Source organism: Leuciscus leuciscus (genome assembly GCF_965113295.1).
Source record: "Leuciscus leuciscus genome assembly, chromosome: 14".
In the NCBI taxonomy this organism is placed as follows: Eukaryota; Metazoa; Chordata; class Actinopteri; order Cypriniformes; family Leuciscidae; genus Leuciscus; species Leuciscus leuciscus.
This window is the reverse complement of record NC_138738.1, coordinates 17,466,098-17,480,400: the sequence shown is the minus strand read 5'-3', so window position 1 is coordinate 17,480,400 and position 14,303 is coordinate 17,466,098. Positions and strand designations below refer to the sequence as shown.

The following is a 14,303-nucleotide window of genomic DNA, read 5'->3' as shown; positions in this document are numbered from 1 at the left end:
ATGAAGTAGGAGGCGAACACGAAGATGATAAATCAAAGGTTTTAATTCTCAATATAGCAAATACAAGAAGCAGGGAGCGTGTGCTCAGAGCATAGACTAAACCAAACATAAACATTGACCGACAAGTGAAGAGTGAAAACCAGGAACTTAAATACACACACAGATGAACACAAGACAGGTGATGCAGATAATGATGATGAACAGGTGGGTAATGAAGGGAGTGAGTTCATGTGTGGAAACAAGGAGGATTCTGGGAACTGTAGTGCAGACAGGACGATGACAGACCGTGAATGTGACAGTTGCTATATGCATATTGCGATATATACATTTGCGATATTTCGATATATTGTGCGGCCCTATACTAGTACTGTGCAAAAGTCTTAGGCATTTTAGTATTTTCACCTAAAAAATTATTTTAAAACTGTGATTTATATCTTTTGCTGTAGTAGCAGGAAATATCAGTTTAAATTATTATTATTATTTATTTATTTGGTGAAAACGAACGTGCCTAAGACTTTTGCACAGTACTGTAGGGAGTGATTGTTGCCACAGTCACTTCACAAAGCCAATCCTTTTCATTATTTCTATCTTTTCAAACGTGCATCTGACCATCACAATTAAAACAAAACAAAAATTTCAAGAATTACATATGAATAGTTGATCATGATTGGTCTCAAACGACAACTTCTGACAAACTGACCCACACAGCACACCAAACGTGTAACCCCATGTTCCTCATCTATTCTGAGATGTGTATGGCATAGCATTACATAGAAGCAACACAATAGCACGTAACACGAATATGAACAACTTTAGAGTTTTGGAATAAATGTTACCTTTTAAAGAACAGGCAAATAACTGTCCAGTTGTATAAATCTAGCCAAATGTAAGACTATGCTTGAGCAGTCAAGGGCTAATCAGTCTTACTTTTCAAAACTTTTCAAATTATAATTTGGTAACACTTTATTTTGATTTTGTCTATTGACAATAAGTAACTTTGCCACTACATGTCAACTAGCTCTCATTAGAGTATTAGTAGACTCTCTGCTTAATATCTGCTAACTCTTTATTGTGATGGTCCTTCAACAGTCAACTTACTCTAACCCTACCAGTCTATATTACTCTACTATCACTAATGAAAGTTACATGAAGGTGCAACGTTACATTTAGTCAACAGAATGTGTTAAAGGGACCAGTAAAATAAAGTGTAACCCATTATTTGTATTTAACTGACACAAAAAGTTATGACCAGTCTTAAAGACAAAAATTATTTAACTTGTAAATCCAGTCTAAGTAGTTTATGCAACCTGCAGTCTGGTTTTTATCACATTTTTGATACTGCACCAATATATCCACTAGGTGTCAGTATACACACAATAATTAACAACTTAACATTGTCCTAGAGACTCATCCAGCATCCCCGCCGTGACCATTGGAAAAAGGTTTGGAAAACGAATGCAATAATGAATATTGTCTCCAATATCTTCATATATTTTATTATCTTGATGTTGCACCACTGGAAATCTTTGACTGGGTATTTAAAGTTTAATAAGAGACCTTGCATTACGAATGAGAGAAACGTTGTTACAATATGGAATATTAATAGAAATAGAATGGAATGTTTTCTTGAATAATACAAGAACAGACCGCGTAAAACCGTTTTTATATATTGCTTTGTATAAAAGCTTTTATATATTGAAATATTCACCACTGCACAGTTTGGACTTGTTGTTTACCTCACACGAACCTACCTCGTTACTGATACCAAAAGAACTCAGTGTTATTTATTAATTTTCTAATACTAAAACCCCATAATAACAGGTGCAAGTATGATAGGCCTACATGATTTTATGAGAGTTTGTCAGTGCTGCTGATCTGCAGCTTAACTGCTGGATCTCAGCTTTCTCACTAATGAGATCTGCTCCGAGTGATGCAGTGCTGCTGCTTAAGAAAATGAAACACAATTTTATACACATTACTGGATTATTATTATTATTACTATTATTCCTGAGTAAGCAATGAAGCATTTAAACCTTGCCAGCGTCATACACGCCACAATAAGTAATAAAACCCTCAATAACTCTAATGGACATTGTGAGTGGACATTCTGTACTGTCTGCATACTGTGGACAGTCTGCATTTCGTTCAGCATATGAACAGAAGAAAGTACAAAGGAAACCAATAAAAGGAAAATGCATTTTCAAATGTCTAAATCTGGCATTAAACAAACACAATGAAGGTGAAAGTCCATTGAAAAGTTACAATATAAACTAATAATTTGATCAAACAAATCATTCAAATAATTGATCCTTATATGAACCCCATTTGGACATGTAGGCCTATCTGAGAATAACAAGGTGATGTATTGTAGAAATCACATCAGATATATATCCAGAGCAGAAATCTGAAGGTGCTTCTAATGGAAATTGATTACAGGACGTGACTGTGCAGATTTGACTCTATTGTTGCTGTTAACAATTTGCCAGTTCAAGGTGAGATGAGAAATGAGATGACAATAATATCTTGGCATTCTTTGACTGGGATCATTAGTGTTGTGTGATTAATTACTTCAGACTTCAGAGATGCCAAGAATCATTTGAGCCTGTCTACAATTCAATAATACAGTCATATATGATCATTGCGATGTCTACTTTATAACAGTATTTCTCAATCAGGGGGCCGGAGTCCACTAGGGGGCCCAAGGGGCCACAGGATGATTTCAAATGATTATTCAAATGATCTAACTTTATTAAAATGCTAAAAATAAAAACCACACAAAAATGTGTAAACTGAATGTTTCTTCCTTTTATTTTTCATTTTCCACCTCAACAACTATTTTATTAAAGAACAGAGAGTTATTAAAAAGTCTGAAATAAAATATTTGAGGTTAATTAATATGAGTTAATTAATACATTGAAGCTACCAGTTTTAAAATATAATTAGGCTATAGTAGAACATGCTGGAAGAAATATTATATCTTATATTAGGGGCCTATTAGTCAAGAAGTTTGAGAACCACTGCTTTATACATTGTTATGGTTAACTTTATCATGCACTCCACTTGATGATGTGCTAATTGCTGTACTGTACATACAAAAATGAAATATGCACATGATGATATGCTAAGTGTGTCAAAAGTCATACTTAAATTATAGGGGCATCTAATCTCTCATCACCAGACTTTTGACTGTCAGCATTAAGACTGGTTCAGTTTACATCTTAATCTGGCCAAGAACCACCGACAGGAAAGCTCTTTACTTGCAACTAGATTGTTTAAAATGAAACTCAGTTTACCAACTAGTCAATTTCTTCCTCACAACCCTGTGAACGCCTGTTTCGGACTGATCCCGGTTGTCATCAGCCACAATGTATGTTTGTATATAAAAAATGATACCGGCTCAGTTAGAGTATTTTTAAATGTGTGAAAAAATAAGTAGCAAATTACAATTCATTTCCACAATTAACAGTTCATTTGTTTTAAAATCTTTAGAATGAAATAAATAATATAAAATAGTGAAACTGAACCAACATGAAATTAAACTGGGAAGCCATATTCTAAAAGCCTTCCTAATATAATTTTTACATTTATTTAGTATTTAATAATTATCACTAATTTGGACAAAAAGCACTAATGATTTGTTTACGACTTGTAGCTTAAAATTGATGACTTGCAGCTTGACTTAGACTTGCCTGTCTTGACTTGGGACTTAGTTAGAACTTAAATGCAAAGACTCCACACTTACTTAAAAAACAACAACTTGGTCACACCTGTTATTTGTGTGTAATATGCATCTAAAAGTCAGGGAATGGACTGTGGGTGGTCTAAAATGTATGTTCTGAATCTGTGAATCTGAGACACATCCTTGATCCATACTAAATGCCCTTCGTTATTAGACAATCCACTTGATGTGTTGAGTAATGCCCCCTGGTTTCAACATGAAGAGTTAGAAGTGCTCAGGTCCGGTTACAGCCATGCATTCCATGTCAAGGCTCTTCACTTACTGTACATGCCTCCAAAGAAAGCAGAGGGTGTGTGCAACTGTAATTATACATAACCACCGAAGGATGAAAGCTCTATTTATTTAAAGCAACCCACAACCTAGAAGTAACTTTCCATAAATCATTAAGATATTGAAAGGAAATTCTACATGCATATTAGAGGTGAACAGGGGTTTCAAATACTATTATTAATTATATAATATCATTATTAACTTAAATTTCATTTGCTTGGGTCATATATAAGCAATGCTGTGGGAATAAGGTTCTGAGATACAGAATAATACAATACAATACAATACAATACAATAATACAATGTGTATAGTAAGAATCCATTAGGCATTACCAGACACACACTTCAAGTCAAGCATAGGCTTGTCAAACTGTGTGGGCGGTGGAAGTATCTGTCAAAATTGTGGTAGCACTCCTCAGACATAGCTTGGCCTTCAATTTGTACACATTTTTCATAAATGGATCATTGTAAATCTGTGAAAATGTTCTGCTCGTACAGCCATTCATAACATAGTTTCTTTGTGTATGAAACGCTCTGGAAAATAGCCTCTGACTCTAATGGGCGTTTGAGAAAGACACCACTGTTTTTGTGTGTGTGGCAGACTTCTCCCCACCCAAACTGTGGCAATGTGACAGCACCCTGTGACTCGACATCCACCCTTCACAAGATTCAAACGACAAAAGCCATTTCAAAGAACAAAACAACCAACAAAAGCCAAACTTAGCCTGACTTCATCTTTGCTGGTAACAGTGTGCCTTTGATAGGATAAGTTGCCTCATATGAAACAAACTCTGTTACAGAACTGAACGATAAAAAAAAGATGCTAATATTTTGCACTAAACACTGAATAAATATTGATACAGACAGTTGTGAAGGAATGAGCGTGTATGACCAGTACAGTATTTTCATTGAAGTTGGCATATGTGAACATATTATTCAAATATTATTCTGGTCGGGGTCCCTGAGTAGGCCTATAGGGCAACACTTTACAATAAAGTTGTAAACATTAGTTATTATTTGAACTAACAATTAAAGCAAGTTAATGCTAATTTCAACATTTAGTGAAACATTATTCAAATCAAAAGTTGTGTCTTTTAATATTATTCAATGAAACTGAGCTAACATGAACAGTTGTATTTTTATATATAACGTCACAAAATTAGTAAATACTGCACTGCAACAAATCTATTTCTCACTCTTAGTTATTTATTGTTACTGTAATATGGCTATTTAGTTCTATAAAGTTATAAATATATTGAAAACTTGACCAGTTAGTTATAGGCCTAATATTTTTTCTCCATCAATGAAAATAATTCCAAAAGAAGACAAAGCATTAAGCTTTACTTGTAGAAATAGGCAAACAGTGAAATATTAAATAAAATAAGAACTCTTGCACACCACTCAAATCAACTAACTGATGTGTAATAAGTAACATGAAATCACAAAGATTCATTTTTAGTTCTTGACTCAGTAAGTAAAGCAGGATTTTGATAATTCCAGTTTGCCATTCAAGAGACTATAAACCTCAATCACAGTCATTTCATTAGCAGATACAGGCCAATGGATTATAAGGATTGATCTGATGTCACAATTTTTTTTTTACGAGATACTCCTAAATGTCAAACAAATGAGGGATGACGTACAGGCTAATAACTAAAAATGTCATTGTTAGTTAAGTTTTTTAATAAAACTGAATAAAATGATATAGGCATATTCTATATAGCCTAGTAGGCTACTACCAAAGTAAGCTATACCTATATACTCTGAACGAGATTGATGTTCTACAGTTCTCATATCATTTCTCCAGATTTCATTACTTAAAGTGAGGATAAACTTAATAAAGACCTCGCTCTTTTACCGTCTGCTTCCTCGCAGCTGCTGAGTGAAGAAACCTGAGCGCTGATTCCTTTGAGCGCAGAGGGAAGGCAGTAGATCAGTAGATCATGTGATCTGTTTGCATATCAAGGTCGCCATTTTGCAGGAAAGTTTGGGAATTTCGGGCACTCTAGAAGAAAGAGGAAGTGTTGCGCTGAAGAAGTTTCGATTACGGACGTGCGGGGATCCAGGACTCCAGTCAGAAGGGAACGGGATGAGATGTATGGACGGCAACCCGTCTACGAGTGAACTTTACTTGCACTCCAACAGGGATTATTAGTATTTCTGCCAATTCTACCACTTCCATTACAACAGACCGGAGGCAATTTTTCCAAATATTTGTAATGCACTCCGCGATTTTCTGATTTAGCTACTCCATTCATTCGTCTGCAGAAAGTTGATATTATCCAGAGTTGTATGAAAGTGCCTACGGGTTCCTGCCGCCTCTGACAGCAGGTTATGAGTGAAGTGGTCGTTTATAGTTTTTTATTGTATTGGCGGATTATTGCTATTGATCTTTCACTCTCACATGTCACTCTGACCCGTTCAGCGATCACTGCCAAATCAAAGTGAAGCGACTCAAAGTGAAAGTGATCGGTCATTCATTCCAATGCTTTACAACAGTCGCCTTTTAAAAAGTGTGGGACTTTGAATCTCTGAGTCTTGATCATGCCAGTGAGAAAGAAAGGTGAGGTGTCTTTAAAAATTCAGCCTATATAATTATACGTATAGGCAATATTTTAGGCTATATGAGTGAAATAAAGAAATCTTAATTTTTTTTCTTAATCTATATTTTAAACATCTTATTTTGTTTTGTTTGGCCAGTGTTTTTCAGCAGATTTGTATATGATTTAATTAAATTTTTCAGATGCTCAGAGGGCACTGCAGCTTCTGGAGGAATACAGAACTAAACTCAGTCAGACTGGAGACCCTCATCTCAGACTTTCAATTGAGAGAGTCATCGACATATTTCAGAGCACACTCTTCCAGGCTCTTATAGGTAAGTTGCTGTTAAAAGAACCAATTTTTTTTCCTCGAGGAAGTTTCTTAGCATTTTGTCGTGTGTGCTGAAATGGTGGAACAGGTTTGACTTCAACACTATTTGTGTTTGACAAGTTCAGCGGTGTGTTACAACAGCATTATTTTAGTTTTTTTATTTAACTGCAAATAAAGGTGTTGACGCACAGCATTTTAAACTTGTGGGAATGTTTTTCTCACATGACAATTAGGGAAAATTGAAAGAAGCAGGGTTTCAATACTCACGGAAAGCATTATAAAAGGGATAGTACACCCAGAAATGAGAATTGTCATGTAGCTTACCCAAACAGTGGATGGACCATAAACTATTTGGTTTCTCGTATTCTTCAAAATATCATATTTTGTGTTCAGCAGAAGAAAGAAATTCATACAGACTTGGAACAACTTGAGGATAAGTTAAATGATGTCATAATTTTCATTTTTGTGTCAATTATCCCTTTAGGTTTTAGAAAAAATCAGGGGCATTTTGGGTTTTGCTTTGTTGTTTTTATATATTAAAGTATTTTTTTAGACCTTATCCAGTAATTACAAGGCATGGACAAGTGATGGAAATGGAAGAGGTAATGTGTTTTTCAAAAAGTGTCTTGGATTAAATTAGCTGGGAATAGACTAAACAGTGTTTTGTGTTTTCAATTAATTTGTATAATTTTCATCAATTTGGGAAAATCTTTTGAGTTTTGCTTTTAAGCTGGGTCTTTTGGGAGTTTATGTAATTAAGATAAAATGGAAGAAGAAATTACTGGTGATAAGCACTGTTACAAAGTCCAACGGAACATATCCGGAAATAACTATGAAGTAATAACTTGAAAAGTTTTTGTATATTTGTTTTATACCGCCTGCGCTGTGCTGTGCTGTGTTAGTGTGCACCTTCAAAAGGTTGTGGTGAGATATTTGACAAATGGATTTTTGCAGTTGCATGGCCTACCCTATTGTAATTTAGAACATTTTGTATGCCCACACTGACTTGACAAATCAAAGCACAGCACAGTGGTGCATACTTAAATCCCTCAATACTTAATTAAGAAGCATTTGAAATGCATCATTTCTCTATTTAGTTTCCAGTTATGCTGCGCTCAGTGGGTTACAACTCAGTGGATTCTCACCATTATGTTTCCATGATTTGAACTCCTCATTTTGCTTGGCCTGTTCTCTGTATGAATCCATGGAAGTGCTGTTAACAACCATAAAGAGTATTTGTGTTTCATGGTGTTATTATTAGTCCAGCGTATTATTAGTCCATCTAGTCCGTGTTTTAGGCTGAAAACATCTGTAAAAAATGATCGTGATTTTAACGGTCAAAGACTGTAAAAATGCTACAGTAAAAAACTGTTAAATGGTTAAGAGAAAGTTTCCTTACTTTATACGGTAAACAACTGTGATAGATCTAACAGTACATTTAATGTAATTTTACTGTAAAATACTGTTAAATTTACAGTTTTTGGAAGTGAAAAAGAACAAGTCATTGTATAATTTACAGTGAAAAAGCGTAAATTGACATTCCCACAATTCCCTGCGTGACACTTCACATTTGATGTATTTTTGTTGAAATAACTATGTTTCTTCATAGTTTTCTTAGTTTTTTCTAATCAGTTATGTACATTAGGGTTTTATGTTACATTTAATGTTGTTAAATTAATGCTTATTGCATTTCTAAAATTTCAGGTGTGTTACCATGATGGTGTTTAGTGTTTGTATGAATGACACTGTGCAGCTTCTATATATTATTATTATCTTTCTTGTGAAAGAGCTGCTTGTGATGATCATTAATTCATCATGTGTCTTTCATCTCCACTGTGATTGGTGGTTGTCAGCGTGTTACTATGGTACAAAACAGATATAAATAGATCAATAGGTCAATAAATTAACATTATATCATATAATTAAATATGGTTTATTACTGTAAATTTAAGTAAAGTCTGTAAAATCTAAAATGTTGCTACCGTATTTTTGACGCTAAAGTTCTGGCAACCACAGCTGCCGGTATTTTACCGTAAATTTAACAGAATTTTTAGGACTCAACAGTATCTCTGAAAAAAGCTAAAAGAATGTTAATAAAAAAAAAAAAGATTTTGAGATTAATCATAATCTCATGCCTACAGCTTAGGAACCATTATAATAAAAATATTAAAAATAACGATAAAATTGAAATGAATATGATCAATATTTTTATTGATGCGTATAAGAGTGGGACTCACAAGAAACTGATATCAAGAATATATTCAAGTATACAATCTTCTAAAAATCACTCTACATTATATGTGAACGATAAATGGGAGAAGGAAGTGAACATAATTTTATCTGATGAAGAGTGGTTAAACATCTGCAAAACACAGTATACTACCACCAGTTCAGGTCAATGGAGAGAATTCTCGTGGAAGAATATCATAAGATTCTTTATTACTCCCAAAAGAAAATATTTACAGAATGGTAAACCAGAATCTGCATTCTGTTGGAGACAATGTAATACTTCAATGGCAGATTACTTTCACATATTCTGGAAATGTCCAACGATTCAGCCTTTTTGGTTAGAGATAGTCACTGAAATAAAATTGATACTGGGATTCGAGACGGAGTACAGTTTCAGTACTATATATTTAGGAAATATACCAACTAATCTTAATACTCTAGACAAATACCTACTTAATGTATTATTAGTTGCGAGTAAAAAAAAACAATAACTAAGAAATGGCTCCATGAGAGTCCACCAACAAAAGATGAGTGGATAGTGATTTTAAGTCATATATATGATATGGAAAAGCTGACCTTCTCTTTACGATTAAATATGGATACATTTTACAAGTACTGGTCAAAATGGCTAATGTATAGGAGTAGGGATTGAGCATAAGGAGATATTGTGAGTGTAAGGCAAATTATTATAATTTTTATTTTATTTATCCTTTTCTCATTTACATTTGATTGGTAATACTATATTGAGAAAAAAAATTTTTCTCTCCTTTCACTCCTTTGAGACTATTGGGAGAGTAACCCCTGATTTGACATTAACAGTTTGTGAATAACATAATTGTATGTTATACCCCTAGTGACCTGTTTGTTCTGTTCTTTTGTGTTTTACTAAAATCCATATAAAACAATTAAAAAAAAAGTAAAAAAAAAAAAAATCATAATCTCATGCCACTGCACACAGAAATCCTTAGTGTGTTACATGCATGTCGGCTGCTATGTGTGTGGGAAGACATGGTGTGCAGTGCAGCCTACTTTTACAAAAATGTAAAGATGAATTCAGTTTACATTTTCAAATAAATTCTGTACTGCTGTGTTGAAGACAGCGTAATGGTCAATGGATGGCTCCTTTTTTGGTGCCGCCATAATATATCTTTAGATAGCGATAGTCAGTAGCCATTTATCCATGATGAATTTATCCAAAGCGACTTACAATACTTATTACAGTACAATACTTAAACTCAGTAATATTTGTACTTTTTGTATTCTAATAAATTAAATAATTTTGCTTGTAAATGTCTCCCTGTATCCCTTTATTAATGTAAAACACATTGTTTGATAAATTTGCACTGCGCCCCTAAAGTGTTTTAGTGCGAATGCATATGGAGGATGTCTCTGAAAAATGTGTATAAATTTGTTCTGGTAATGTGGAATCTGTATTTTCATGAAAGTTTGATTCTTTGAACATTTATAGGGATTATAGCTGTATTGGTGGCTGGCTATATAATCTCATGTACTTCATTATAACCTGTTAATTCTTTCAGATATCCAGGAATTTTATGAAGTGAGCCTCCAGGATAATGAGGATAAGCCCATAGAGCCATCAAGCCTTAAAACCAGAGAACCTTTTCCTCCTGTTAACGAATGGAATCTCTCTGGCCCTCCCAGCACCACTGGACCAACAGAAACTGTGCCCAACATCTGTACTCAAAGCGAAGAGGTAAGCAGAATATGATGTTGTTATATATGCTTCATAGAAGCGCATGTTTGCTGTATGCAGTACATGTATCTTGAATGTTGTAATTGATTTTCTGCAGTGCATGCAGAGTAATTGCTGCCAATTATGACACCATTGTTGATGCTGAAACGGACAAGAATAAATGGTTTTATTCTTGTGAAAGTAGTTGTTATTCATTCAAAGATTCATTCAAAAATAGTGATTCATTCCGAATGAAGCAGTACTTCTGTGTCGCTCATATAAACGCAATGGTTGATCCTTCTTCAGGTTTGTAGACCATTTTCATTGTAGGATCAAAAATAGATAAGGTAACTGGCATTGTTGTCTAAAATTTAAGTTAAATTAAGTTTTTGTTTTTGAGCTGTGTTGATATTTGGAAAAGCAGGATGATTGCTTCACTATAGAACTTGAATTGTGGTTGGAGATCATTCAGAGACTCATCATAATGTTATTTTAAAAAAATCATGTTAATGATTCAGCTCTGGTGAACCTACTTCAGAACCTCCAGTATTTGTTAAACTTGTGCTTAACAGGAAATTGAGGATGTAATGCGCCTTAATTAATATGCATAATTCGGAAACATGTGAAGTTTTAAACCTTTGACTAAACGGATTGCAGTTTAAATGTGTTACTTTACGTAGGAGTTCTGTGACTACAGAATATTTAGAGTTACCTTGTTATTTAATAATGTTAATTTCTCATTTAAATTGTATAAGGACTGGTCATGCATTTTTCATTTAAATTGTTGCTCACATTTTCGAGAGTGGGTAGACTTTCCTTCCATTGGGATTGGAAGTGATCTTCCACACTTTGGATAGAAGTGTTTTAACAATGCATAGCAGTCTCATTTCTATGAAGTCTCAAATGAATCAGATGAGTGTTTGAATGTAGATAATTTCATGTTTCCACTGGCAGTCTGGCACAGAGGATGTGCTTATAGCTTTGTGGTGTTTTATTTTTTCCTTCAAACCTCTGTCTCTCCACAATGATTGAAAGCATGTAAAAAACTGTAATTGGGTCTAACATACCCTTTTCAAATATTTTTGTATTTAACTATAGCTTTCTGGATATATTTAAGGAACTATGGTTTCAAATGAATGCCCTCTTAAACTTAAACTTTTAGTAAGGGCAGCGGTAGCTTTAGAAATGTGAAGATATTGTAACAAAGCTTCCCCCCCAAAATTTGTTTGTTTGATTAACTGAAAATTATATAGGCTAACTAAATTGATCAAGAAAAATCAGCTTGAAGGTGATCGGTTAGTATCGACCAGTTTGCACTATTTTTCTAAAGGCCTGTTCACACCAGGGACGATAACGATAAAGATAAAGTTCTAAAAATCATTCTAAATATTAAAGAATAGCTGAGTTCACACCACAGCCACGATAACGGAACAGAGAAACTATATCGTTGGAATCACTTTGAGAACGATGAACATATAAAAACTTTTGACAGCCAATAGAATGCATCCTGTTGTAACGAGCTTGAGCATTTAAAGTGATGGACAAGCAAGCGCTGTGAATAAACAGAACCATATTGTATGGTGTGGACGCTTTATAGTTATCGTTCTTGGTGTGAATGGGCCTATGCTAATCAGTGAACCTTTTCTTGCCATTGATATCAATGGCAAATATAAATATAGTGCTGTATATATATATATATATATATATATATATATATATATATATATATATATATATATATAATGCCTATAAACTTCAAAAAGTTTTATTTGGGAAATTAATACCTTTTTTTTTACAGATTGATTGTATCTCAGTATTGCACAATTAATCACAAACTTGGTTTGGTTAGTAACAGGAATGGTGCAGAATTAATTTACCTTTTACATCAGTTTAATTGCAAAACATGAAGTCCACTGTTTGATGCTGAAACAGCAGAGTGAGGGCAGAGGCGTTTTAATGCTCGCGGTTACCCACACAGTGACGTGCTGTTGGAGCGCGTGTGTCCAGAGGTGAGGGGAGCACATTATGCTGGCCGGTCTCCCCGCGGTGCTCTTATCAACTCTGAATGCGCGTCAATATGAGTGCAGGCGTCCTCCTCCTCAGCATCCCCGACACACAGCTGAAAAGAAACACGAGGTGATGCAATCTTGACTTCTCTGGGTATATGGATGCGTACGTTTGCTCAACTGAGAGTAAGTTCATGTCGCGCGCACAATGCATTCATGCATATGCATTCGCATATTTTAGCGACAGGATTAGAGCAGCTGCAATTAGATGCTGAGAGGTCGCGCACTGAAGAATGGACTGTTTATGTATCGTTAGCACAAAGGTAAGAAGGCATCTGGAGTATTTTTTTTAATAATACAGTTTATTATAATGAAACAGTGGCTGTAAGATTAAGATGGACAGATGTGAAACTTTAATACTTATTGGTTACAGTACTGGCTAGGAGCTTTACAGATGGTATGTTTATTTGTTATACATGAATCACATATTTGCTTCAAATGAGCATTCACAAAGTTCTGTCAATATGTCTAATATTTTTTCAGTTTAATAAGAAAAAAATGCTGCAAAAGGTGACCAAACTGTGAAGTGTGCACTGATTAGGCTGTTATATAGTTAGTGAGACGGAGTGAATATTTTATTTATTTATTTTCTTCTTCTTCTTTTTTTTTTTTTTTTTGCTTAATTTCTCAAAGACGAAAGAGGATAAGAGTTACACACATGCATTTTATAACTAAAGTGACTTAAATTTTGAGAGCTGTTTAGGTTGATTAGTGCTGTATGAACAAAGCTGTTAACTGTTGTCATTCATATCTGTGACAAACGTATGGCATGAGGTGCATGCTTTGCAGATCGTCTTTGCTGTCAATCACTTGTGTTAGGGCTTTCAGCATCTCCTAGATTAAGATAAAATGGTGGTGTGGTTGCAGAGAGAATCAAAACTCCTTTTGAGTGATAGCATGGAGGAGAAAGAACTGGGAAAAAACTAGACCATATTTCTTTGGCTGCACATCTGAGTGCATGAAATCAGCTGGAGCTGGCTGACAATTTGGATTAGAAATTAGAATAAAAAATTGAATCAGTAAAGATGCATTACGAAGTGTTGATGTTTACTATTATTATCTTTTATTATACTATTGGCTTTACTGAAGGCTAATGTGAGTTTGAGATGGTGTGTGTGCTGCTGTGTATATACAGGACAATATTTCTTTCTGCCCTTCAAGGCAAAGATAGCTATGTATATGTGTGTTTATAGCCTATGTGTGTGTGTATATATGTATATGTATATGTGTGTGTGTGTGCTGTGATTAAAAAAAATAAAATAAAAAAAAAAATATATATATATATATATTACTATTGATTATTTATTTATTTAATTATATATATATATATATATATATATATTACTATTGATTATTTATTTATTTAATTATTTATATATAAAAATAAATTAATAAATTAATATATATATATATATATATATATATATATATATAT

At 34.0% G+C, this 14,303-nt stretch overlaps 1 protein-coding gene across 9 annotated transcripts in view; it reads left to right on the top strand.

The window, feature by feature from the left end:
- Nucleotides 1-5,809: 5,809 nt before the first annotated feature.
- Nucleotides 5,810-14,303, top strand: part of dlg1a (discs large MAGUK scaffold protein 1a) — a 131,069-nt gene continuing 122,575 nt past the window's right edge. For 2 of the 9 annotated variants that reach the window (XM_082189516.1, XM_082189519.1), the window contains exons 1-3: nucleotides 5,813-6,572; nucleotides 6,753-6,884; nucleotides 10,648-10,823. In XM_082189516.1, the coding sequence (XP_082045642.1) occupies nucleotides 6,554-6,572; nucleotides 6,753-6,884; nucleotides 10,648-10,823 (327 nt within the window). In that variant the 5' untranslated portion in view covers nucleotides 5,813-6,553. Of the gene's footprint in view, nucleotides 6,573-6,752; nucleotides 6,885-10,647; nucleotides 10,824-14,303 lie in introns of all 9 variants that reach the window. The other 7 variants (XM_082189518.1, XM_082189517.1, XM_082189513.1 and 4 more) reach the window with 5 other exon arrangements.